The 26,622-nt window shown below is 38.0% G+C and overlaps 3 protein-coding genes across 3 annotated transcripts in view; all 3 read right to left on the bottom strand.

Annotated features, from left to right (window-relative positions):
• The window catches only part of smurf2 (SMAD specific E3 ubiquitin protein ligase 2), a 53,258-nt gene extending 42,652 nt beyond the window's left edge, over nt 1-10,606 (bottom strand). The window contains exon 1 of the mRNA XM_082162070.1: nt 10,150-10,606. Within this exon, the coding sequence (XP_082018196.1) occupies nt 10,150-10,201 (52 nt within the window). The 5' untranslated portion in view covers nt 10,202-10,606. The remainder of the gene's footprint in view (nt 1-10,149) is intronic.
• Nucleotides 10,607-10,785: 179 nt separating this feature from the next.
• Nucleotides 10,786-14,612, bottom strand: kpna2 (karyopherin alpha 2 (RAG cohort 1, importin alpha 1)). The gene is made up of 10 exons (XM_082162218.1): nt 14,453-14,612; nt 14,207-14,347; nt 14,038-14,123; nt 13,675-13,943; nt 13,485-13,579; nt 12,870-13,133; nt 12,549-12,782; nt 12,274-12,456; nt 11,266-11,415; nt 10,786-11,036 (listed from the first exon to the last, which is right to left on the bottom strand). Exons 1-10 carry the CDS (start codon nt 14,516-14,518, stop codon nt 10,947-10,949), a joined length of 1,578 nt encoding a protein of 525 aa, XP_082018344.1. The 5' UTR covers nt 14,519-14,612; the 3' UTR covers nt 10,786-10,946.
• A 1,272-nt stretch (nt 14,613-15,884) lies between these two features.
• bptf (bromodomain PHD finger transcription factor) overlaps nt 15,885-26,622 on the bottom strand; it is a 33,406-nt gene continuing 22,668 nt past the window's right edge. The window contains 9 exon segments of the mRNA XM_082162352.1: nt 15,885-16,521; nt 18,609-18,795; nt 19,047-19,131; nt 20,857-21,049; nt 21,142-21,315; nt 22,286-22,569; nt 23,899-24,124; nt 24,357-24,439; nt 25,871-26,550. Coding sequence (XP_082018478.1) covers nt 16,485-16,521; nt 18,609-18,795; nt 19,047-19,131; nt 20,857-21,049; nt 21,142-21,315; nt 22,286-22,569; nt 23,899-24,124; nt 24,357-24,439; nt 25,871-26,550 — 1,949 coding nt within the window. The 3' untranslated portion in view covers nt 15,885-16,484.

Consider the following 26,622-nt stretch of genomic DNA (forward strand, 5'->3'; position numbering starts at 1 on the left):
GTTGAATTGAATAAATTGCAACTTAGTGCAAAATAAATGGCAAGAAAACATGTTTTTCTATTGTGTTGTCCAATTCATAAATGAATGACTCTTTATGAATCTGTTTTTTTTTTTTTTTACTAAATCATAACCTAAAACAATGGCCAACCAGCATAGTACGATTCATGAACAAACAACTCATATGAACTGGTTCCTTTTAATGAATCAAAAAGGCTGACAAATCAAGACTTAACTGAATCAACTAATTTACTAAACTGCAAATTATTATTTATTTCAATCTTAAAATCTTTGAAGTGTGGACAAAAATGTTCTGTAGGAATCACTGCGACAAAGCCAAAACAAACTACATTAGATTTGATCAACAAACATAAACCATTTGCATGATCTGTGAGACAAGAAGGTCGGCATTCCTCCATCTTGATGAAGAAATCATAATTGACAAGCATGTGGTTGTTTTCCGCAAAAAAATTGACCGCACACATTTTCTTGAAGGGCTTTAATGTTGGTAACATTTATACTTTATTTGAAGCAAAACCTCCAGGAACAAGATTTCACTGAACTAAAACATTTTGGAAGGAGTACAAGCGATTTTGAGAAAACTAATATTTGCCTGATTGTTCACACTCAGGTTGAATTAAAGTTTAAGTGTAGTTCCCTTATGATTAACTTGATGACCTAAATTAATGAAGGTATGTGGGATGTTTCATCTAATCACACCAGGAAGGATTTCACCAAATTGAAAGCTAAATCCACCCAACCCACGGCAATGCCCTTTGGCTACAACTACGGTATTAATAAAAAAACAAACAGCTTTGAATAATTCTCTCTGGTGCAAAAGGTTACACGCTTTGTTCTCATATTCATGTCATGAAAATCAGAAATGAGACAACATCAACATCCTGAAGTATATGGCTCAAAAATGTGGCAGGGAAACCCAAAGATCCGGGTCATATAACCCAGACCTTTAACACTTCAACAAAAAGGAAAAAGACGTTGTGCACCGGTGGAGGAAGGTCTAGGGTAGTGGGCTCAGACTAAACAGCGCAGACCTCAGGAAGCCTGGACGACTGCCTAGGTGCACTTGGAGCTGCGTCAGGTAAACATTAAGATCTGTTCCCAAATGAGACCACTGCTGTGTGTGGCTCTGCGGACGGACCCTGAATTTACCTGCGAGAGGAAAGTTCACGTCTGATCTGAGAAGTTTGAGAGAGCAGAAAAATTTGATGAATATGAGGTTTGCATCACTTTTACACAAGCTATATTATGTGAATGAATAATCGGAAAGAAAAAAAAGATATATAAGTAGGATTTTCCAGCAGGGAAGGTTTAATAAAATCTAGTCTACTGTTTGTCAGAAGAAGACGTGTATTTTAGTCTATTGCCATTTATCAATTTAATTCCCACTAGAGACAAACCCTGGCATGCTTTTCCAACTGTAAACCATTAAGCGCCTCTATCTGATCAACACAGAAGTACTTTCCCATCTGAAACCCCCATAAACAGCATGTAGTTTAGCTGAGTTAATTTTCCTAACAATCCATCAGTGTCGTCTACTATAAACAGCACTGCTCTTAAAGATCCTATGAATACAATGAAAGAGCAGAAGAGCAACATATTGACCACAAATGACCAATATTTGGCTATTTTAAACTATCAGCATTGGCTAATAACGGCACTAGGGTCTTAAGATGGTTAACCACCTATCCAACAACCGACTAAACTGAAAAATATTGACATTGCTTTCAAAGAACATATTTATATATTTTAGACCCCATTGGCAAATACTTTATTTTCCTGTTCTAAGCACAAATCTGACTTAATTTACTGAGATTTATGTTTAAAACAGAAACTTGCATCATTTGCATTTGCGTAGCTAGTTTATTTACATTTAGCTACTGTCTGATTACATAGATGAAACTCACAAAACCTGTCTAGATGTTTATATGTCACCCCAAAATCAAATGAGAATGTAATCACATTGTGCTTAAACGAAACAATTGGCAAACTGTTCTTACAACAAAAAGAACAATTTGTTAATAGAGTAAGAAAAGAAACTTATATGTTAATATATTCTCTGAAAACGAGTCTTAATATCAGTAAAATATTTACTTGAAATCCCCTAAAGTTGTGATATGAAATTAGGCCAATATTTCCAAACAAATCAATAATGTGACCTCCAACATAGCTGTAGGTCTAAATATTAGATGAGAACCAGACATGTTAAAGGTGGGGTAAGCGATATTTGAAAAACGCTGTTTGAAAGTTGGTCGGACCGACATAACCAGACACGTCAACAAACGTGTAGGGGGCGAATGACGGTGGAGGAGAGAGAACGAGCAAGAGGGAGATTTAAATAAAGACTGTAGAAAGAGAAATGGCTGAGAGACATTACAAAAGAGAAGCTCATAAGAACATCGCTGGAAAATGAAGGGTTATGATCAGGAATGAGTGTTAATATTAGAAAAGTTTTCCAGAGCTGGAGAGATGCGGAGGTTGCTTTGGTTACGTGAAGAACACTGGTTTTGAGTGTCATTGTTTGTCTGGAGCTGCTGTGTTGTTTGCAACTAACAACGAACTCTTGTTTGCATTTACTCTTGTGTATGTTATTTTTTTTTGCTTCCTTGTCGTTCGTTCATCATCTTGGCTTTATTTTTCGTGAAGCATTATTTTGTTGCGCATCTGCTACGATAAATAGACACCCACTCTTGCATTGCGTGTGTAATGGAGGCCAGCTAGCGAGAGTTGTGCATGCTGAAGACTGCTAGAGAATGTGGTGTTTACTGTTTAGTGTCCTTGTTAGTGCACCCACCTCGCATGTCAGCGATCGAGGTTCAAGGCCGACTCGGAAAAGGGCGGTTATCGTTGAAGGGTGAGCTTTGGAGGCGGAGCAATGAAGAGAGGGGTGTGTTTGTTTGGGTTGATTTCAAATATCAACAATGTTCAGCAACGACTTTGAGAAATAACATACTGCACCTTTAAGAGATCAGGCAGAGCAGAGGTCACAAACGTCGCTGTCAAACACAGACAATTAGATTAAGTGTGCTTACATTAGTTGGCATGATGTTTGATGATGTCATAGGTTAAAGCACGGGTGTCAAACTCGTACTAGACCGAGGGCGGGATTGGGCAAAATGTCACCTTAAAATAACGTGTTAAACCTGGGTGTGCTCATGATACCTGCTCGTCTGGACCAACTAAAGCCCAGATTTCACATCAGGCTTGCAGCGATAGTCTGCGTTACCGGTGTTACATGATGTTTGGCCGAACACCTATTACATTACTTGGCAGAAAAAAAATGCTATCCCATGTGCATTTTATCAGGGTCCCTAAGCACAGATATACAAGTTAAACATCCAAATGTTTACAATTAAAAATCGTCCAGCCTGACCACAATACCATGTGAAGTTTCTTGAAAGCTGTTCTTGATCTACAGAATTAAACAGTGCTAATGAGGAATGTCTAGCCAAATGTTTTCATTTTCAGCCAGACATGCGGTGGAAGTCAAACGCAGACTTGTCTCAGCTGGCATCGGACCACAAGCCAGTTTCTGATCCTGGATCACATTTCCCCCAGTCCAATCTGGTCAATCAAGGTTTAGAAAAAAAAAAAAGAAACAAGAAAAACAGACAGCATTATTGCTCAGGGACATGAAAAAACACATCTAAACGCTTCTAACATCTTCACACCTGGTCTGAAGTATTGCACAGTGCAGCAGTTAGTTCAGTTGGGTCTCTTATTTAAACACCCTGCGTCTGCGTTTCTGTCGCAGCTGTCCTGCTTATCTGGCCGTTACAGTTCAGATGCAGTGGCTTGTAAGCACAACCCGCCGTCTCGGCCTTCGCCTTCCAGCAGAGCAGCTGAACCAACAGGAAATCCAGTCTCAGTCTATTAATTGGTGGAACAATTTCAATCATTTGAGGGCTCTCAGTCGGAGAAGAAAAACGCTTACAAATGGTGTGCAATTATTGCACTTTCTTTTCGCCTGCTTTCGATTTGTTGTTTTTTTTCCCCTCCTGCCCTTTAAACTCTCCGCTAGAATGCAATTCGGAAATTTGGCAGCCGAGTCGACAGCCGTATGCAGCTAAACATGGTGTTTTTTACCAGCCGCTCCGTCTGGAGACCCACATGGCTGAAATGGCATTCCATTAACCATTACATCACAATTACACAAGGACAACTGTCTGATGCCAACAAATAAAACACTCCCAGCTATGGATGAGAAACTTTGTGCTGGACTAATGCTGCATTGCATGCTTACAGTCAACATAACCCATTTCACTTTAGCAATATGACATTTCTGAGAGAAACAGGATATTCAATGAGAAAAAACAAGTAGTGCTGGGCTTGACTGGGGAGGGGTTGAAAGATGAGAGTGCTTGATGATGTCAGCCAACAAGGAAAGTTGTTTCAGAGGTGCAGCAGGTTATTACATTTTGATGACAAGGAATGTGTATTAAGAAGGAAAATAGAATTGACATTTTATTTGAAATGTATAATCTTTCTATACAGTCTGAGAATAACAAAACAAGGATCCTATTTACGCCAAAGCATAAATAGAGTAAAAGAGCGTGTAGATGCCAAACCACGCAGTGAGTCACACAGCAGGATGAGATGAGACAGTGAGATGAAGATGAATATTATTATTATTATATTAATAAAAAAAAATGATGGCAAAGTTAGTCACATCGAATGTATGAGAGACATGAGGTAATTGCATATGGACTCTTCAGCTGTGTGGACATGACAACGTTTCATCCTTGTCCTTTCCTACTGCATCTTCTATATCTGTAAGAAGACAAGAGTCTTCAGACTTTTCACAATCAAAAAAAAGTTATTGTATTTCGCATAAAGAACATTTAGCCATTTACCTTGTAAAATTATTTTAATGATGATTAAACATGTTCCCCTCAAATTCTCATTACTATAATTCATCCAGAGTTCTTCTTTAATTCTGAATATTCTCAATGGTCTATGACCATTTCGATAATATTTCAATGCATAAGGGTGAAAGTCACAAAACATGTCTAGATTAAGTCAATATTTCATCCCAAAATCAAATGAAAAAGGAATTTTATTGGGCATGAAGGCAATAAAGCCTATTTTAGAGCTATTACGATTATTAGCATTTTTCACCTATTAATTTTCATTACTCTAGTGTAAAATAATGATGGATTGATCCTGAAGTATTAGTCATTTTGACCTATTTTTGGCCTATTAAATTTATAAAGAGTAGCTTTCAAGTTTCACATATAATGGTAAATTGCTTACCCATTTTGTCCTCAGAAAATGCTAAAAAGTCAGTTGTGGTATTGATATTGTCCTTGATAGTACTTGGTATCAGATCGAAAGCATAGTAAAAAGGGAATAAAAGCCTAAATTCAATCTGTTCATCATATAAAGCGATCGAGTCTCTTCAGAAACACATCGATCTCTTTATGAACTTTCTGAAGTTTCAAAGTGTCAGTTGCGTAACTGTTAATGGAGGGACAGAAAGCTCTCAGATTTGCTTCTCGAACCTGTATGACTGACTTTCTTCTGTGGAACACAAAAGGAGATCTTTATAGGAAAATGTCTAATCTGCTCTTTTCCATTTAAATTGAGTTATGACTACGGCTATAAAGTAAGACTTTCTCCAAATGATGACTTAAATTTCTTTCAAAGCTATTGTATGGCTTCAGAAGTCACTTTCATCGTGCATTATGGGGATTTTATATATTTTTTGTGTTTATGCTTGCGTTTGAGTTCTTGAATGAATTCTCAATTGATTATTTTCATAGGGCGGCTCCAGACTACAGATTTTCTAGTCCACTAGTTATCGCTCATTTAAGCCAACTAGTCGGATGTTTATGATATTCATTTAATTATATTTGTACTTGGGTTTGGGGAGTGGCATCGAAAATGATTTAAGTTTCAGGGCTAAGAAAGATTATAACATTGTTCTACATTACAGAGAAATACTAGCTAAACCATAATAATGAGCATTTAAAGTTTTTCTGTGACTAACTGACTAATTAAAATTTGATTGACTAAGCCTCTTCTTGCTGATTAACGTTTAGTCAACTAGTAGGGGGGCAGCCATACCTTTTAAAGGTGAACTAAGTAACTTTTTTTACCTTAACTGAACAGCTTCGGAGTCATTGGAATGGTTATATTACTTATTTCGGGTTGAATGGTGGTCGTTTCGCACCCCCCTGGTGCCCGTGAGCGGAAAATACGCACTTGCAACTTTGAGCCGGCGGGCCGCCGGCCGCTGCGTCAGGAAGTCTCGCGTGATATCAGGTCTCGCGATGTAAACAATTGCTTTACGGCCAAAAGAAATCTGCTAAAATGCTGTCATTATTGCGCTCCCTCACGCTGTCCGAACCCGAATGAAGAAGACGTTTTAAAGAATGTCCCGTCTGCTTTGATGTCGTTGATCTATAGCCTCTGGTGTCTGAGAATCACCAACGAGTTTTTACGACAGTGTTGTCAAATATCTATTCCAAAGCTGTGGGGGGAGCTCTAGAGAGAAACCTGCAAGCAAAAAGCGAGAATACAGCGAAGAAGTCCCGAAGCTACTGAGTGCTGCTTTAATAAAGCATAATGACTAAATTGTACAAAGTCACTAGGAAGTGGTCATCCTTAAAAGTGGGCTTATGGATCACAATTTAAACAAACTTGTGTGATACAAAAAATGACACTTGTGCAACAGTGTTAACTGGTTTTCTGTTATAAATATATTAGCCTATTATTAATGAAAACGAAACACTTTGCTAGATTTACGACGTTAATAACTGTGTAAATGTTTTGTGAAAAGGGTCCATAAGCCCTTGGTATGCTTTTCAGTGATTTTACCTCAGAGGTCTTAGCCAAAATGTGAAGCAAACCATGGTAAAATCACTGTAATGCACAGCCTTTAATGCGATTGCCACTGAAATGGGAATAAAATCTGTATGCATGTACAGCAGCCACTGTGAATAGTCGTCTTCATAATAAATGACATCAGAGAGACATTAAAACGCTTTAAACCAAAGAGGACGTCTTGATTCCTGAAAAATGTGTTGCACTGTGGTACAACTAGGTTAATCTCTTATATAGTGCAGCACTGGGAACCGGTAGGAAGCTGCGAGATGACAGCAGGTCAGTCATTGTAAAAACTTTTATCCTCATTCCAACCCACAGTACAGTGTAAATAGCTCATTTAAGGGTGCAACAGCAACCAGGGAGGAAAATGAGCTCTTTCTATATGCGAGAGCCAGACATCTCCAGAGCCCCACAGACGAATCTTCCTGTCTCACAGACTGCTGCTTCCTCCCACAACCACACTGCTGGGTCATGATGAATACTACAACATCCTGCTGCATACTTGGAGGTTGATTTCACTGCACAGTATGCTTCATTGTGGAAAGCATTCCCTGAGGTCATGAACAGAAACTTTTACAGAGACAGACTGATAATAAGGTTGAGAAATATTTTTCACCCATATTCACATTTTTGGTTCTTCAACATGGGGTTTCATCGCCATTTGGTGGGTCTTCAAAGAACACCACTCAACAACAAAACCAAGAGTTCAACAGGAAACAGCAGTGCTCACAGGAAACCCAACTTACTTTTTGTTTGCATAAATTACACATCTTTTTATGTAACAGCCATTCACGTGAGAAATGAGTACGATTTTAAACTTAACAGTGATATAGGCCAAATAAACATATAGGCACCTATTACAAAAATATTCATAATGCATTTTATGTCTTTATTGTTGTAGTCAAATGATTAAACTATTTATTAATGTCAAAAAATATAAATAAAACAATTAAAAATGATCTCATTGGACATGTAAAAAAAACAACAACAAAAAACAATCGCAATGGTTGTTATTTAAAATATCTCTAATATTTTAATTTTGCTAAGTGATTGATGATATTGTAAACAATTATAGCTTTTACAAATTATCGATCAACTGACAGTTTCTTCAAGATTTGAGTTTCAAGAACCAATTTTTTATTGTTTTACTTTATTTTAACACAATGATAAATTAGAGTACAACAATAAAAGCATAAGAATGATGGATATATATTAATAATAAAACATTTAAAATTAAAAGATAAATAAGTCTACAATATCTCAGGTTATAAAGTGGATAAAGCTTGAGGCAGAGATTTAGAACAAAATGTTGCCATTTATCAGTAGATCTATATTAACGATGCAGTAAGTGATTTCTGAGAAACACTGTTGGTATTTGAAATCAACCCAAACAACCCCCCCCCCTCCTCCTCCTCCTCCTCATCCTCATTGCTCCACCCACAAAATGCACAAACATGCAATGCAAGAGTGGATGTCTCTTCATCATAGCTGAAGCGAAGCAAAACAATGCTCCATGAAAAAAAATGTATATGGTGGACAAACAACCTCCAGACAAATGACGACACACAAAAACTGTCCTGTTACTAGAGCTAACATTACAACAAAAGCATATCTTGGTCCTGTGAAACCAATGTTACTCACATGTGGAGCAAAAACTACATAACCTCTACGTCTGCTTTCTAAAATCGATACAGCGCAGTATCATGATATTTTGCGTGGGGATATTGTATCAATACACGGACGCCAAGTATTGATCTTTTCAGGGCCAGAATTTCAGCTCGGGATTGCGAATACTGTGCTTATCTTACTGTAAAAACCACGCTTATAGTGCGTGAAATAATAATAAATTGAAATCTTTTGTTTAGACTAATTTCACAAACAGGTGAATCAGTGCTAACTGTGAACTGTGAGGGAAGCACGTTCTAGCATATTTTCTGAACATGGACTGCTCGGGGTAGTCTTAATAAATGTGCTAATTCAACATGCCATCACATCACATCTGCACTTCAAGCCAGCTGTTAGCTATTCTTTTTTTACTCAAACTGTTTAGTGTTGTTGTGAAGGCTATTTCACAACGGGGAAAAAAACAGTACACGCTGTTAATGGCAAATGTATGTAAATTTCCTAAAACCACGATAGAAATATGATTCAGCAGTGTCACATGTTCATTAAGGTGTGAGTAAGGTTGATCTTTGTAAAACTGCTTAAAACAATATGTTTTGTAAAAACAAACATACTAAATTGAGTTTGCATGCATTGAAATGTGCAAACATTATTGTTTAAAAGTTTTAATTTCTATTAAAATGTCAACAATACCAGGGAGAAAAATACTGAACAAGGAAGGGGATGAAGGAGATGGATATGAAGATGTGAAATGAACAGACCGAGAACTTATTACATAAAAAACAAACTTTGTCCATATATTTCCTTTGGGGACATTTAGCAATTGAATAAATTGGAATATATTTTATTGCAATACTCAGCATCTCGCAAAACGTTTATTATTACAATAATATCGTATCGTGGATAAAGAACCGTGGTAATATCGTATCGTGGCACCCCACAATTGAGTTTTTGTGTAAAATCGATACTAGAGGTTCTGTCGCACGCTTCATTTTCGAAAAAGCGACATGTTTTTTTGTTTTTTAAATCCCTCCAAAATGTAACTAGTTAAAAGTAATTGGTCAAATACTATCTCAGTGCCACATGGTGCAAACATTTCAAATACAATGAGATTAAACGCTTGCAGACTAGGATTAATGTGATAATGATTTCTTAAAACCCACATCTTGGATTTGGCGCAACTGGCTAACGTTACATAAAAATACACTTTAAATGTGCGCGTTTAGGAAATTATAACACTGATTTTGTGAATAGCCAAGCCATTTCGTTCGTGGAACCAATCGCCAAGCATTTATTAAAAGCCCTAGATCCCTGCGCGTGTAACTAACGTTACGTGTATTTGCTATAAAAAAGCACATTAAGGATAGCCTACTCGCAACGCAACTTAGAGAACGTAAACAATGAACGCATAAGAATTGTAGCCTAATAGTTGCGTTCGCGCTCCATAGAAGGATCCATTATGACGCTGTCCAGCCCGCTAAAGAACGCAACGCTGCAAAAAACGCCAGTTTCGGTCACATATTCGCCAAAAACATCATTTATTAACTGACAATTAAACACACTATAGGGCATTTAAATGGAAGTCCATATGTAACGATTGGAACACCACAATGACTTAAAGCAATAGCTGTTAGCCAGCTAGCCAGTTTCAGATGAAACTGTACGATGTCGCAAATTCCTTACCTGTTAAACGCAACTTGACGGGTCCATTTCTTCTAACTCCTTGATTAGACATGTCCTTGTCCCTTATCCAGGATGACTACTGAAAACGAGTCGAATGTGCTATTGAGTTGCTTTTTGGTTCCTCTCAACGCCAGTTTCACAGTGAACAGAAAATAATGGAGTCACGGTCCTGTGGCCCGGATGTGCACAGCCCTGCCATGTCTACATACATACACTCACTCACTCGGCTTTAACGTGCTGCTCGTATTTCTACCCTCTGCGAAAGTAAGTCCACGACGTTCCCTAAAAAGATCCGCTTACAGAGACCTCCTGAAGTTCTCCGCATTTTCCACGAACGAACCGCACTCGGGTTCTTCTGCTGCCCTTCCAAGGAGACCTTGAGGGAAAAGTTGTATCGCTAGTATTCGCTACAGGCGACTGAATTGAGGAAATGTGGTTTGTTAGGTGTCTGGCTTCTGCTGAGCCACTAAAACCGCCCAAAAGGTGACATCAGACCCACTTGTTATTCATAGAGCTCTGTAATCCATACTTATAGATAACATATGGCCTTTGGAAGCACTCGTTTTCCCACCATTATTTATTCATATTTATATTTATTTGAATTCTTGGATAAAGATACACACACAAAACCCCCAGTTTTGTTCTTTTACTTTTTTTATTTACAACAAATAAAATTGAAACAGATTAGTATGTACAACTCAGAGCATGAGGTCGTCACAAAGACTAACATGAACAAGACAAGTGGTGCAGAAATGATCAGAACAATCATACACAAAACAAACACACAGATCAGATATTTAGAAGTTGAAAGTGCTTTGGTTGTCATTGATCTGGAATGCATAGCCATCAGTTGTAGCTTCAGGGGCGACACATTCATCCTCTTCCTCCTGCAAGATGGAAATAAATATCATGCATTTAGGAAACGCAGGTTCAAGCATGAGAAAGCAGGTTATTAAGTATAAGAACAGCTAGACACCACTTTCAAAACATTTAAAGAGGGTTGAGATGCTTTTTTTTGCCAATTAATATAACAAGCAAACTATTAATACACAAATTGAGCAAACCTACACAAAATAATGCATCACTTAAGATTTTGAAAGTTTACATTCAACCGACCTCTCCAGAGAAGTACTTTTCAATAAGGTTGAGAGAGGCCTTATAGACCATTTCATTTTCATGGGACTGCAAAGCTTCGATTTTGTCCAGGCCGCCACATTCCTCCATCATCAGGGACAGCTTATCGACCTCACCAATCTTCTCACCAGCCTTAAATTTTTTTTGAAAAAAATAATAAGAAAAAATAAATAATAATCTAGTCAAATAAGAGGCAGGTTTTGACACTGTATAAAATCCCTGATTTAAAGTCACAATGAAACAGCAGTAGCAAAATATATTTTGTTTCGTATTTAGATGAACAGTCAAGTGAAACATTGTCAAAAAAGATTCTATAGGAAGCAGATGAACGTGAACTTGAAGGGGCAATATTAGCAGATTAAAATTAAGTCCTAAATACAAACCACGAGAGAAGTCTATGGAAGCTTGTTTCCGCCACAAAATAAAACATTAAAAGATAATTGTGACTTTCTCACAATTGCAAGTTTACATCTCGCAATTCTGACTTTATTTCTCAGAATTGCGAGATATAAAGTCAGAATTGCATGATATAAAGTTGCAATTGCATGAAATAAAGCCAGAATTGCGTGAAATAAAGTCAGAATTCTGACTTTATATCACGCGATTCTGACTTTAACACATAATTGCGAGTTTATATCTCGCAATTCTGACATCTTTTCTCAATTGTGAGATATAAAGTCCAATTCTACAGAAAAAAAAGACAGACTTTTTTTTTTATACCTCAGAATAGTTTCTCACAATTCTGACTTTATAACACGCAATTGCGACTTGATATCTCGCAATTCTGAGAAAAAAAAAAAAGTCAGAATTGTGAGGTAAAAAGGTCGCAATTATTATTATTTAATTATTCAGTGGCGGAAACAAGCTTCCATAGAAGTCATTTCAAGTATTACAAGGTCAAAAAAAAAATAAGATCTATAATATGCATTTAAAAAAAAAAAAAAAAAAAAACGACATTTTAATTTCATGCCGGCTTTAAAGGAATCATACCAAAAAGATATTGGTGATCGCATCCAAGATGACAAGAATAGTTTTGCTGTCCTTAGTGGAGAGCAGGTTCAACAAGGGCTCTAGTATATTGGCCTGAACAAGGTAAACCACTTGCTCTACTGTGCCCCCGCTGGTGTAGTTGGTCACTGCCCATACAGCCTCCTTCTGGGTCTTGTAGTCACCCTGCATAAAGTATGAGAAAATGGTTCAAAATAAATAAAAAGACAGCTTCATGGACAAGTCTTATATTGTGTACTTATACTGTGGCAACATACCCGTCTGAGAACGTCCACCAGGTAAGGTACAATGCCAGCATTGATGACCTCCTGAATCTGATAGTCCTTGCCAGCCGTGATGTTGGACAAGGTCCAGGAAGCCTCCTTTTGAACGTTGTTCTTGTGGTGGCGCAACAGAGCAGGGAACATGGAAAGAGCACCAGCGTTGATCACTGCTTGGGTCTGTTCATCTGTGCCAGTGACAATGTTACCGATGGAACGCAGTGAAGGGGTCTGTGGAAAAATAAAAAGATAAATATACATACATATACACACTCCTATACAACTTCCCTGTACGAGCATTACTTTCCACCAACTTACCACAATGGAAAGTTCTCCTGATCCCAGTAGCTGCACGAGTTGAGGGACCACGCCAGTCTGCACCACCACCTCAATCCTTTCATTGGGCCCATCAGTGAGGTATGAGATGGCCCAGCAGGTGTCCGCCAGAACCTCTTTATCATCATGATGCAGAAGGCGGATAAGTGTTGGCAGTATCTGTTTCACAGCCTCTAGAGGTGGTGCAGGGTTCTTATTGCGGCACAGGTTTGACAGGGTCCAGGTGACGTTCCTCAGGTAACCAGACTGCAGAAGTAGACAGACTGGTTAGTCAGGCCAAAATATTAAGTTTCGATGCCACCTACTGGTAAAGTATGCTCACTACATTTTAAATAGCAGTTTAAACCCAATAGTGCTAAACCCAAAACACAATAGGAGGGGGGAAAAAAGAACATAATTTACACACATATATACATATATATATATATATATACTATAAATAATCATCATGAGCCGATTGATAGTCAAGTTGAGCCATGAATTCAATCTGTGGTTCAAAGTGGTTCTCAAATCATTTCACATTATTCAATTACACACGCATTCATATTAGTATTCATGTTGCCCACAGATTTTTTATTTTTTTTTAAACAAACTTACAGGGAATACAGAGAAGTCAGGAACAGCCAGCAGAGCTAATAAGGGGGCAATCGCACCATGCTTAATGACTTTATCTCTATATGCAGAGCCATCACCTATAAACACAAAAAGGGCAAAAACAAATTCAACATACAACCAATTTGGCAAAATTCATGAATCTCATTTAAATGAAATGCTAATGGCCACCCACCAGCTATGTTTCCAAGGGCCCAGACTGCCTGCTCGCTAATATGAGCATGCGGTGAAGAAATAAGGCCGATGAATGCTGGGACGGCCCCTCCCTGAACCACAGCGCTGGTCTGGTCAGATGTTCCAGATGCAATGTTAGTCAGAGCCCAGGCTGCCTCAAACTGTATGGGAGGAGAGTCTGCCAGGCTCAAGAAGTTCACAAACTTGGGAATCAGACCAGCGCTGATGATGCGGTCAATAGGTGGATGTCTCTCTCTTGACAGCAACTTCCTACATTTCAATAGCACAAATCATAATATGAAAAACACTTGATATAAACGCATATTTTCGCACATGAAAATGCTAGCTATCTTTTAGGCATTACCTGGCAGCTTGGGTGGCCTGGACTTGAATCTCCAAGTTATTACTGTTCACACCATTTACGATCTCCTCCACAGTCCAGTGCGGAGCCTAATTGAAAAGGACAAATATCTTACGATGTGTAATACCTAAACATGAATTATGCAAGAAGATATATCATCTAAGTTACCTACCTGACAGTTCTGACTTTTCTCTTGAAGGGGAGAGGTGGCCTCATCCGGTAGAATGCTCACGTTTCTCCTTTTCAAAATCTGATCGTCTTTCTTTGCTTTACGAAGTTCAACATTGACTTCGATCCTTCGACGTCTCAGCTCCTACATAAAAGCATTTGACATTTATATGAAACATAATTGTGGCACATCTGAAAGCAAACAATTGATATCAGCACTTTTTGTTGTAGCAGGATGTGTATTACTTACAGTTGCATCTTTTCCTTTGTTTTTGAACTGAGTAAGTCGTGCAGTGTTCTCGTTAGCAGCAGACATTTTAATGACGTTTGATTAATCACAGTATTTCGCAACCTAAAAGAAATTAAAATAAAATAAAAACATGTTCGTGTAAAGATCAACATAAGGTACATCACAATCAGTTCTCACTTCAGAAATCAGACATTTTTACTTGCTAATACTAAAACTAGAAAAACTACATTATAAACCAACTTTAAAAAAAAAAGAAAAAAGGAAGGAACTTACCGCTTCTAACCAAAGGACTGAGAAGGTGGAAGTATGAAACAGACCTTTAAACACGCGCTATGGAGAATCTGATTGGTCCGTTCGAGCAAAAGCACTTTCCCATTGGACCGTTTTGAAAAATCACACGGCTGGCGTGGGGACGTGGCTTATGTATTAACGCGAGATCTGGCGAGAATGCCAACTAGATTGCTGGGAAGTGGGATTAATTTACCTTTAAAAAGAAATTACATTAAAATGACCAGATTATATATTTTCAGATTATAAATATATATATGACTTTTATTGATTTGATGATCTGACTTAATGTTCTCTATACATATTTATATAATGTTAATTTAGTTAACTTTAACGAACAGTTAATTTTATTTTATACATGACTTTAAACAATAAAATAAAATAGCAAAACTGTAAAATTATGTACTACTTAATATTAATTAAATATATTTATTCTGTTAAAATGCATAAATCGGTGCTTTGGTAGAAACACAGGGTAGAAAGGAATGTACGTGTAACAAAGAGGCGGGGCAAAACGGCTCAAGGTTTAATTCTGATTGGTCAATGGCGACAATGCTGGGCTTTCTGAAATTTAAAATCCATAGTGGAAGAAAGGCCAGTACCCCACGTGTTACACTGTACTCCATTACAGTTACACTGTATACAGAACGCATGAATCCATTATGTTGAAAAATAAACAGTCAAAAATAACAGAAGATATCATGCCTCAATTCAAAAAAAGAATTTAGTATTTCTGTAAATTAAATAATCCTTTGGCGTATGTGTACTCACCATATTTATAATAGGAAATTATTTGTTTGATAACGAAAAACAACTGGTTAATTTCAAATTGTTAATGAACACTTTAATTGATTAAAGAAATTCATTAATAAGATCAAAGATTGGAACAAAACAATTATTGCCATAAAAATATAACAAAGCATATCCTTAACTATAAACATGAGAAAATATGTGTGGTTTCATTTTGTGCCCTTTAACACAATTATCTAGACAAAATATGAATGATTGTGTTAGATCATTTATGTATCCACAAACACACAATTAAAAGAAAAATATGAATTTCAAATCTAAATGGCCAGATTCTTTATGAAGATCACATTAGTGTTATTAATTTTCAAATGAAGAGAATATAGAGACATCTTAATCAATGTAGAAGAGAGAATCCTGTCCCCTCCATTTATTTGTTTCATATACATCAATATTTCTTCAGTTGTAATACAAAAAAAAAAAAAAAAAGTTAAAGACAAGTTATACAAACAGGAAACCTTCTCAACTAGCACTTTCATCAGTCCTCAACGCATTCTTAAAGCAACACCTTCTTATTTAAGGTAACCCGTGCTACCCCATTGCTTAAAAACCAATTAGCCGATTGCGTCCACATTCCACTTCTGAAGTAGTATGCTGAATCATATGAAGGGGAAAAAACCAACAGGTGCACCCATGATAGACTCCTGCCGTCCTGGGTAATGTGAACATGGTTCCGAAGGGTTTTAAAAACTCACAAAAAACATTTTTGTAGGCATTTAATCCACAAAGAAATCCTTTTGGAGAGCATGATCCCAGTCAAAACTCATTGCTTTAACAATCAAAAATGTAAACCGTCCATTCTTGATCCAAACCCACAGCATTTTATGTCCAATATTCCACCAAACGCTGTGGCTATGTGCGATGCTGGCTGACTGGGATAGAGTTCCATCTTGAATTAAATGTTCAAAGTTTATTTAGAACAGCATGTGGTTGTATTCTATGAGGCTGATGACTGTAGCTTGTTGTTATGAGACCTAGAGAATACAGAGAGAATGAGGTTAAGAGCCCTTTGGTTTTATTGAATATTCACAAATTAAACGAGACAAGTGGAAAATGAAGCATGGAAACAGAAAAATAGCCTCAGGGGTTAAAGGAATGGCAGCCATGTTGGTGTAATACACCGGGAATGACTTTCAGTCGTTTAAATTGGTGCTGGTGTCAAGATTAAATTTAGAAGAGATGAAAAACAACAAAAAAACATACCATTTAAACTTGTTTTGAAAGCATGGTCCTTTATTTCAACTTCCTAATAAAAGGATTTAAAACTCTTTATTTCACTTTATTTAAAGCCAACTGGAACCGTGTAGATTCTGCCTAACATTTGCACATATGCATTCTGCAAAAACTACGCATAAATCAGCAAATTCATTAGTCCTCTCAATGAAAACCTGGACAGATCAGCGAACCAGCTGAAACAAACATGTTGTTAAGCACATTACAATAAAACTGAACAGAAGTCTTAAAATGTCTTTAATCAGCCAATCCATGTGATAAATATGATCATGCATCCATAAACATCATAAATAACATCATGTGACCAGCAAACGTAATGGGGAAAACAAAAAACAAAATAAAAAAAAACAGGTTCAAAAATGCACAGACAGCATTTCCCTTGATTTTTGTGTGTTCACAGTGCTTCAACATGGCTGCCGCTCTCTGATTGTCAAAGGCTTCACTGGAGTTTTGGCTTTTTTGACAAGTTTTTCATTCTCCAAACAGTTTTCACTTAAATGTACACCGGTTTCCGCTGTTAATAAAACAGCAAGTTCCATGATTCTCTAATAAAGAATGACTCCTCCCCTTCAGCCACTATGACTTATGACATCACAATCTGCAAGAAAGGACAATGGGTTGTATGAATGACATGCATGAAGAAGCACAAACACAAAAAGTTATGTTATCAGCATACTGTAGTTGAAATAAGGACAGAAATAAGAGGATGAAATGCCAGACAGAGAAATCAGAGGTTAGATGATGACTACAGCCTCTGAATTAAAAAATATATTCAAAGCAGAATAATTCATAGAGTGAAAAACAAAGTGAACAAAGACAAGATAAGCAGGCGCAAGACAAAACTGGATGTATGGAAGCCAATGCAATGGAAAAGATAAAGGAAAATTGTGAAATCAACACTAGCGCAAACTACACACTACACTACAGTGACAAATTTAGTATGGAAAAACTAATAGTATGGCACCTAAGAACATTCTTTTACCTGTAGTAAAACCACTGTAACACACAGCCGTTTGTGGCTTAAACCAATAATCGGTTTGACCATTTTAACCGATATTCACAATTTTGATTTGGTAAACAGTTCTTCAAATCATTTGATTGGTCAATGTAACACATTTAATGTATTGTTTGGATAATTACTCAAAATATGCAGCTTAATTAAAACAAAGATGAACATAGGAAATATTACTTTGCATACTATGGTACTACAGTAATTATAGTATAGATACCACAGATACCACATTTATTGTTTGAATTTGTGATAAAATGGACAGAATTTGAAAGCTGAGACTTTGTTTGCGATTATTGGATAGGAAGCGCGCTATAAATAATGTTTGGTGTAGTGAAAAAACACAGATCTGGCAACCCTGTTTTGAACTACTGGTGATTCATAGAGTTGAATAGTTTTAAAAACTGTTAATGCGTTATTGTTGCATTAACTTTGACAGCCCTAAATTCAACACAATAGAAATTTTACTCACACACACTATGAGCTGCAGTTTGACAAATTTTTCCCACCCCCTTTTGATTGACAGGATATAATTGGCCCTGATCATTGGTTAAACAACCGGCCGATACATCGTGCAACACTAAATTATAGTTTTAAATAATTTATTTGTTTGGAAAAGTAGGGGAAAAAACTATTAAAATCAGTTCAGCATAACAGTTATGAGACACCCAAACATTAGAATAATGGGTATTGGTCATAAAGTGATGTCGGTTTGCAACAACATGAAGGTGAGAGAATGACAAAACGTTAAGTTTGGGTAAACTAATATCCTAACAACATCCTATGCTGCTCTATTGTATGTGTGGGAGCAGACGTTACCTGCTTGCTTTGAAAGCTTTGAGTTTCTGTACAAAGAAAGACTCCAGGAACTCAGCACACTGGTAAAAAGGCGAGTCGCTGGGATTGTAGTAGCGGCAGTTGTCGAAGATTTTGGTCATGTCCGCTACGAACTCTGTGAGTTTGCTGTAAAAGCGTTTCTGTATCCTCTCCTCCATCGTAGAGAGGTCTGAAGATAACAGGAACACGAAGGGGAAAATAATGAAACCAATTACTAAAAAATAGATATACGATTAAAAACAAATATATGATCAATCTAATTGGTGCAAATTGTTCAAAATATTGTTACAAGTAATCTATAAAATAATGATATATAATACAGTATAATAATTTAGGAACTACGTCTTTAAAATGTATAATATTCTATTACAAGTCAAAATGATTCTGGTCATACAGAAAAAGCAGGAACAAAACTCCTACCCATCGGTTCCTTAATGATCCCATAATAATCTGGAGCATCATTCGGATCCACTGGTTCCAGGAATGGCCACGCCATCTTATGGGACTAACATACAGGAAACATTTACAATGATTATAAAATTTGTTTGTTTCCAATATAATTTTTGACCCTACAATGTAAACCGCAGCCACAATAGCGCTGCATGACTGATGTATAGATTTTATTTCATTTTTCCTTTTTTATTCAAAATATTCAAAAACTGATATTCTGATCCTCAAATATATGTAAGTGAATGTGTTTCTTCGTTTAAACTCCTTTTTAATGATCACGTTAGTCGCGCGATGAGCGCCGCCATGTTAGTTTGCGCAGCAGTTCAGAGAATCCTATCAGTCGGATCTACAACCCGTAAATTCATCAATCTCTCCCGAAATACACAAGTGACCGGTGAACTAGGAGAAGAATAGAGCAAACTTTATAATTACTAGGGCTGCACGATTTGGGGAAAATGTCATATTGCAATAATAGAGGTCAATATTGCGATTGCGATATGCGATATAATAAACAAATGGTTTCATGAGTCAACTTGCTTGGTTCTCAAGGAAAATAAGTGGACACACAGATTAGTGATAATCTGCCTAAAGAAAAAAGTTATTTAGTCAAGAGCAGTGAGTGTTTTTCTCTGTTCCCTTTGTTCTTTGATTAACTTTAGCGACAGATATAATTAGTGGCTACTGTGTACTGTCCCTTTAAGACCAGCCGCTGCTGTCACAGACGCGGATCTCACACGCGCCTCATTCTCTCACGAGTCACAACTCTTCACGTTCATCATAAGACTACTCTTATGTTATGAAGATACTCAACAAAAAGACATTTTGGCATAATTGTGTGTGTGTTATTGTTCGTTCAAGCTCGAAAGAGAACTGTATTCTGGCATGCTGTTTTATGCGCACGCACGATATCAGCGCGAGTCTTTCTGTGTGTCAGTCAGGACATTCACAGGCAGCGCGTTCATTTTGCCATACATGTGTGTTGTTTGTTCAACAGCGAAAGATAACTTGATACTGGCGCGCGTCTATCTGTGGGTCGTGTGTGTGTGTGTGTGTGTGTGTGTGTGTGTGTGTGTCAGGAGGACATTCACTGACAGCGCGTTCTTTTTTTGTCTTATCGCGCATGAATGGTTTAAAAGCATTTGCATGAATAAGAGCGGGATCATGTAACACTAGCCAAAGGATGCCAAAAATTAACAGATGCTGCGTTAATTGCGTTAACAGCGCTAATTTGTTTATTTAATATAAAATCGCAGCATTTTGCGTCATATAATCGCGTAGGCTTGACATCGCGATTGCGATACGATTAATCGTGCAGCACTAATAATGACTTGCACAAAGCGTATCTGATATAAATAAAACAGGTTGACAAATTATATTCAAAAGAATAATTATTTCCTAGTGTGTATTTAAATGTCTAAAACCTCAAATAAACATTACGTGGTTGAAAACACTGACTAGTTGTGATATATGACAAGCGCAGAGGGTGTCCGTCTCCGGCTCGGCGCCAGCCAAAGCGCGAAAGCACGTTTGAATTTAGCAGTTAATCACATGACGAACGCTCCAATCACACAGGTGTGATTGTCCGCGTCAAAGGTGAATCCGATTACAACACAACCACTTGCTTTTGTGATGATTATCTAACCTAACCACAATTAGGGTTAAAATTGTAGGGAACAATGCATGTCCCAATCATACAAATTTGGATTGTGTTCCATTCCAAACAAAACACCGGCTCTAAAATTCAAAACAGCCACGAAACCGTATTTGTTTTCCTACAAACCTGTAAGGAGCGCAGGATTCGCTTCAGCCCCTCATAGTCTTTATCTGTGAGTGGCGTCAGGACCGTCATGGCGTCCTCCGTAGACTGGCACTGCGGGCACACATACTCGTCGATGTGTGTGGCTTCGCTCTGTAGGATGCCCACACAGCGCCCGTGGTACCAGTTCTGACAGCGATCACAACCGATGTAGAACCTAAAGCAGAAGCAGGCACAATCATGTCAGAAAGCACGATCCCACGTGTAACTTTGGAAATAAATGTGATGAAACTGCAGAAGCGTGATTACTGCGACTCGTCGTATGGGGTTCTGCAGATGCAGTAGAGCTCCTCTGTGCTGCCCTCCTGAGCTCGTTTACATTCTGAACAGATGTAGTCATCCATCTTCTTGGCCTCTTTCTCGGTGATGCCCACACACTCGCCATGATACCAGTTAGAGCAGAGGTCACAACCAATGTAGAACCTGAGTCAAGAACATACCAACATTAGATGGATATCACATCCCTTTGATTTTCATCTTTCAAACCCAGTAATATTTGTATGGCTTCAGTAGACAATTCTAACATTATTTACATTTCGGCATTTTGCAAAATGCTTTTGTGTGTGTGTGTGTGTGTGTGTGTGTTCAACTGTCTACAGAAACGAATTAAAATGGAATTCTCTTACATAGTAGTTGCAAAATATGTCAAATCTAAATATGAGGTTTAACCATTTTTCTCAGATAAATGTTCAAACCAAGTAATAAATTGAATATTTTCTTAAAGATTTTTTTTTGCTGCTCAAACTAACTACACAAAACAAAAGTATAAAATATCCACAAAGTATAATATCCTTTTACACCAGATGTATTCATATCAAGTCTGATGCACAAAATTAATTTGACATTATTATATTTAGAATTCTCTGCAAAATGTTTCCTTAATATCTTATAGTATGTTTACATTTTTCATGCCAAAAATCTCAGTGTAATTAAAGAAAACAAATAAATAATTCCTAACAGATAAAAAAAAAAAACACACCTAATAAATAGGTATATTTCTGCCTTTTAAAATATTATTGTATGTTTATATTTTTTTGGCAAAATACTCTTAGTAGTGTAACTAAAGAACACAAAATTAATAAAAAATAATTACTAACAGTAAATGATGCATAAATACATGCAACTAGTATTTAAATAATTACATTGTAACAATGACACATTCAAATAAACTGTAACCATATGTTAATATTTTCATGTCAAAATACCCATAATAGTGCAATTACAATAAATACATAAATAAATCCTAACACATAAAAACAACTGGCAAATAGATGTGTTTTTTTTGAAAACCTTATTGCACGTTTATATTTCAAGCCAAAAATGTGAACTTCTAGTCTAAATGTCTCAACACCTGATGACCCCCTAAAATCAGAGGACAGTAAAGGTCTCATACTTAGACTCGTCGTAGGGCGTCTTGCAGATGCAGTATAACTTGATGTCCCTCTTGTTGTCCTTTGAGGTAGTGGAGATCATCTTTTTGCGTTTGGACTTGGAGGCGGCGTCTCTCTCCTCGTCCCGCTTGCGTTTGTGTGCGGCTGAGGGTGAGGTGACCGTGGGCGAGTACGAGGAGAGGCCGCTGTGCACGTGTGCGCTGACGGCCGCCGCAGCTTGAGCCGCCGCAGCCTGGGCTTTCTCCTTCTCTCGCCGGAGTTTAATGAGATCCCGCTTCAACTCCTCCTGCAATCAAAAGAAGTATGTAAATGCCTCAACATATGGCGTGCAGCTTCAGCTGTCTATTTGGCAACACTGATGTGGTGTGAACAGAGTGTGTGCGAGTAAAGCTGAGATGTGCGTGAGAAATGAAAGCATGCGTCTTCATTGCCAGATTCTCAATGCTAAGTGCTGTCATAAACGCCGCAAAACAGTCATTAGTAAGTGTATATGACCTTTCAAAAGTTTGTAGCCGGTAAGATTTTTTCTAAAAAGTTAGGCTGCGTCTCATTTCTCTGTCTTACCCCTTACTCTTACCCCTTCCCCTCGGTTTTGCGCGTTCATGTGAGGGGAAGTGGTGTCCCAAGTCTCATTTTGATTAAGGGCTAGGGCCAAGGCGTAGGGCTACATAGCCCTTGAAACGAAGTTTGCGGAGGACCACACTTGAAAGAGAGGGGTAGGAATTTCTCAGAAGTGAGTCGCACAAATGTAAGTATTTTCAGCAGTTTAATGACACTCGTGTTTTATGATACTTTTAATAAAATGTTCAAGCGGTTTTAATTGTAATGTTTTTGTTTTGAATAACCGCTAGCTAGCAGCTACACGCTATTTGCCGTTTGCTAATGTTTTGCTTAGCTATGGTGTCGCCCGCGCCGCCGTTAAATACAATGAAACAATGTCTTTGACTGATGGCACACAAGCATGCAAAGATAAAGAGAGACCAGGCAATCGATATCACAACCCGAGACGACGGCATCTTCGTTTGTTTATGTCAACGTGTATCGCCTCTGTTGACGTAGCAGGCTCAGCCCGCTAGTGGAAAGAGAAGATGACGCAAACGGTAATCGAGTGGTGTCTCATTTCTTAGAGAAACGTTCTTCCCCCTACCCCCCTTCACTCGGTATCGAGGGGCAAGGGGAAGACGCAGACAAAGGGGTAGGGGAAGGGGTAAGACAGAGAAATGAGATTGGCCCTTATATCTGTGAAGCAAAGATGAATTTTCAGCATCATTACGCCAGTCTTCAGTGTCACATGATCCTTCAGAAATCATTCTAATATGATGATTTGGTGCTCAAGAAACATTTCTGATTATTATCGATGTTGAAAACAGTTGTGCTGCTTCATATTTTTGGAAACAGTGAAATGTTCTTCATTTTGTTCAAAAGAACAGCATTTATTTGAAGTAGAAATCATGTGTAACAAAGGTCTTTACTGTCAGTTTTGATCAATTTATTCCATCCTTGCTCTTTTTCTTTAGAAAAACCCCCCTTGAAACCCCTACACACATCTTGAATGAACTCAAACTCTCATATCAGTGCAAAACAGTAAAGTTTCCGCACTTCCTGTTCCTCTCACCTGCACCTGCAGCTGTAGTTCTTTATCGAGCAGTGCTCTTTTCTTCAGGATATCAGCCTTGAGCTGCTCTTTGTGTTTGAAGAGCAGAGCCGACAGCTTGCTGGCGTTCTGCTTGCTGCGCTTTTGCTCCACAGACTCCTCCCGTTTCCTCTTTTTGGCCGCCTGCCTCTCGTCCTTATCGATTTTATCCAGGATGAACTTCATCACCTGGTTACAAACAATCATTCTGCCCAGACAGACAAAAAAAACAAAAAAACAATGGATTTGGTTGATTAATGCCAGTCTATTCTACTTCATAAATACGGCTTCAGTGGCTTATCTGTGCTGCGCATGTAACAAATATAATGAGACTGGAATAACGCTTCATGTTTGTTGGAATTTAAAATCCCGAATGTCATTATAATTTTAATAACTTGGAAAGGAATAGATGGGGGAAAATTAAAATTGACAGTGTTTACCTCTGGTTCTCCTCTCTTTCAGCAGGAGTCATGGTTTTCTTCTGTTTTAACTGCTCTATGGCCACATTCTGCTTCTGAGCCACCTTAGCGAAAAATAGAGTGTGTTTACCATGTTTATACTCTCTATACAGATGGAAAAGTTTCAAAACAACATCAAACAGCATCAATAAAGATGCTAACTTCTGTAATGTCACATATTTCCTAGTAAATTCAACACATTCAACTGCAAAACAGGGTAAGTGCAAGTTTAAAATACTCAATATGCGTTTTATTCAATATATACATATGCATTTAATTACATATGTTTTAAGGTGCAGTAAGTGATTTCTGAGAAAAGCTGTTGAAAGTGGATCGCACCGAGCAGCACAACACACACTTGCAGCCAATCAGCAGTAGGGGGCGTGTCCACTCATGATGGGGGAGGAGAGAGAGAGTGAGCAAGAGGGAGATTTGAAGAAAGAGAGATCATCCGCGCTTCTTCCGTAGTTTAGCTACGCATGAGCATGGTTGCCAGATAGCAAATATTAAGTAAAACATTGGGTTTTGGTGTTTTATTTGACAAAAAAGTTATTTTATTTTTTAACTACATTTTAGTCTCATTCTTTTTTTCATCAACGACATTGCATGTTGATATAGTCACGGTTATCGTTTAATGACGTTGGTGTCGTCTCATCATCGTCTCAGGAAAAAGGTCGTCAGTGAACTTTTCTCTTCATAGATTTCATTGACGAAATTAACAATAGTCATTTTTAGTGATTACATTTTCAGGAAATATACTGAAAAAAATTATCTTTAAATAATAATAATAATGTGCACTAAAGAATTGTACACAATAAGAAAATTATATGGACAATGCTATTTTTTATTTGTATTTAGTTATAATCTAAGTTTAGTTATATATATATATATATATATATATATATTATATTTGTCCATTATATCTATGAACAATATTATGCATTATTTCTAGGTACATATTCCCATATTTATGTTATTGAATTTAGTGTTGTTGTTTTTTTTGCTTGTTTTATTCCCAGAACTAAATTGTCCCTTGGGATCAATAAAGTTGTCTGAAATATTACATAAGATGAGACATTTTAAAGAAATGAAATTAAACTTTCATTGCTACCAATAAGAATTAAAATTACAATAATAAAATTTGCCTCTAATTTAAATATCAATCGACTAAGTTTTTATCAACTAAGGCTCATTTACACATGCATAACGACGTAGTCTGACTTCATTCATGGGTGATGCCTCTGACCATAGTGAGAAATGATAGCAAATATCAAGCCAACTCACTCTCAAAATGTAGTTGCAAATTCTATAAATTTCAGATCAAAATCATAATTTGAACAGAACCATGTTTAACACTCAAATAACAAATAACCGTATACTGCTGCAGTGCGACCTAAAGTAGCCTAAAGTTTACATAATACCCCATCTTTCTTAATGTCATATTTATCCAACTCAATGAAAATGTGGAACAACTTGAGTCATATTAGATTCCTGACCTGTTTCTGTATCAGGTCGCTCTGGCTGACGTGCTGCTGGGCCTGCTCTCTCTTCGCCTCCTGCTGTTTCTTCTTCTGCTGCTGCTGTTCGCAGAGCTGCTGGATCCGCTGGAGCTGCTCCTGTACGCTGGCCGTCTGGATGGTCACCAGATTCTGGATCTGGTGCGCTTGGACTTGCCCTCCGCCCTGCTGCTGGATCTGAATGGGCAGTTGCAGTTTGATCTGCTGGGGCATCCCGGCTGTGGTACCGACCTGCTGGACCTGAGCTTGAATCTGGGCCGCTACCTGACTCTGGATGTGGGAGATGACCTGCTGCTGGAGCCCGGGGACGCTGAGGAGCTGCGGGGGGAGCTGAATCTGGGGCTGGACTTTGGTAACGGTGGTCTGGGTGACAGGGATGGTGGTGATCTGCTGTGGAGGTGCGGTGGCTGTCACCTGTGCTATCTGAGGGACAGGGACAGGTACAGGTACAGGTGTAGGGGGCGGGACTGATGTTTGAGGAAGGACCTGGGGTTGAGGTCGGAGCTGTACGGGCGGGTGGGGTTGCAGAGGTGGAGTCGGTTGGGGAACGATTGCGGCTGGGACCGTGGCGGGTATGTGCTGGACTGGCTGTGATGGAGGGAGAGATGATGTGGGAGGAAGTGTGGTTGGAGGTTGGGGCTGTGGAGCAAGACGAGTAGCTAGAAAAAGAGAGAGAAAATATATTGGAACTTAAAACACTGAGAAGCATTGTGAGCAAAGCTGATCATAGA

This window comes from Leuciscus leuciscus, assembly GCF_965113295.1.
Source record: "Leuciscus leuciscus genome assembly, chromosome: 1".
Lineage (NCBI taxonomy): Eukaryota > Metazoa > Chordata > Actinopteri > Cypriniformes > Leuciscidae > Leuciscus > Leuciscus leuciscus.

What these genes read in the sequence shown, in the direction of transcription:
- kpna2 (XM_082162218.1), bottom strand. Translation starts at nt 14,518, where the DNA reads ATGTCTGCTGCTAACGAGAACACTGCACGACTTACTCAGTTCAAAAAC. An exon ending in ACAAAGGAAAAGATGCAACT is followed by an intron (nt 14,348 to 14,452) that starts GTAAGTAATACA and finishes GCTTTTATGTAG; the next exon opens with GAGCTGAGACGTCGAAGGAT. An exon ending in CAGGAGAACTTTCCATTGTG is followed by an intron (nt 12,783 to 12,869) that starts GTAAGTTGGTGG and finishes ATTTTTCCACAG; the next exon opens with ACCCCTTCACTGCGTTCCAT.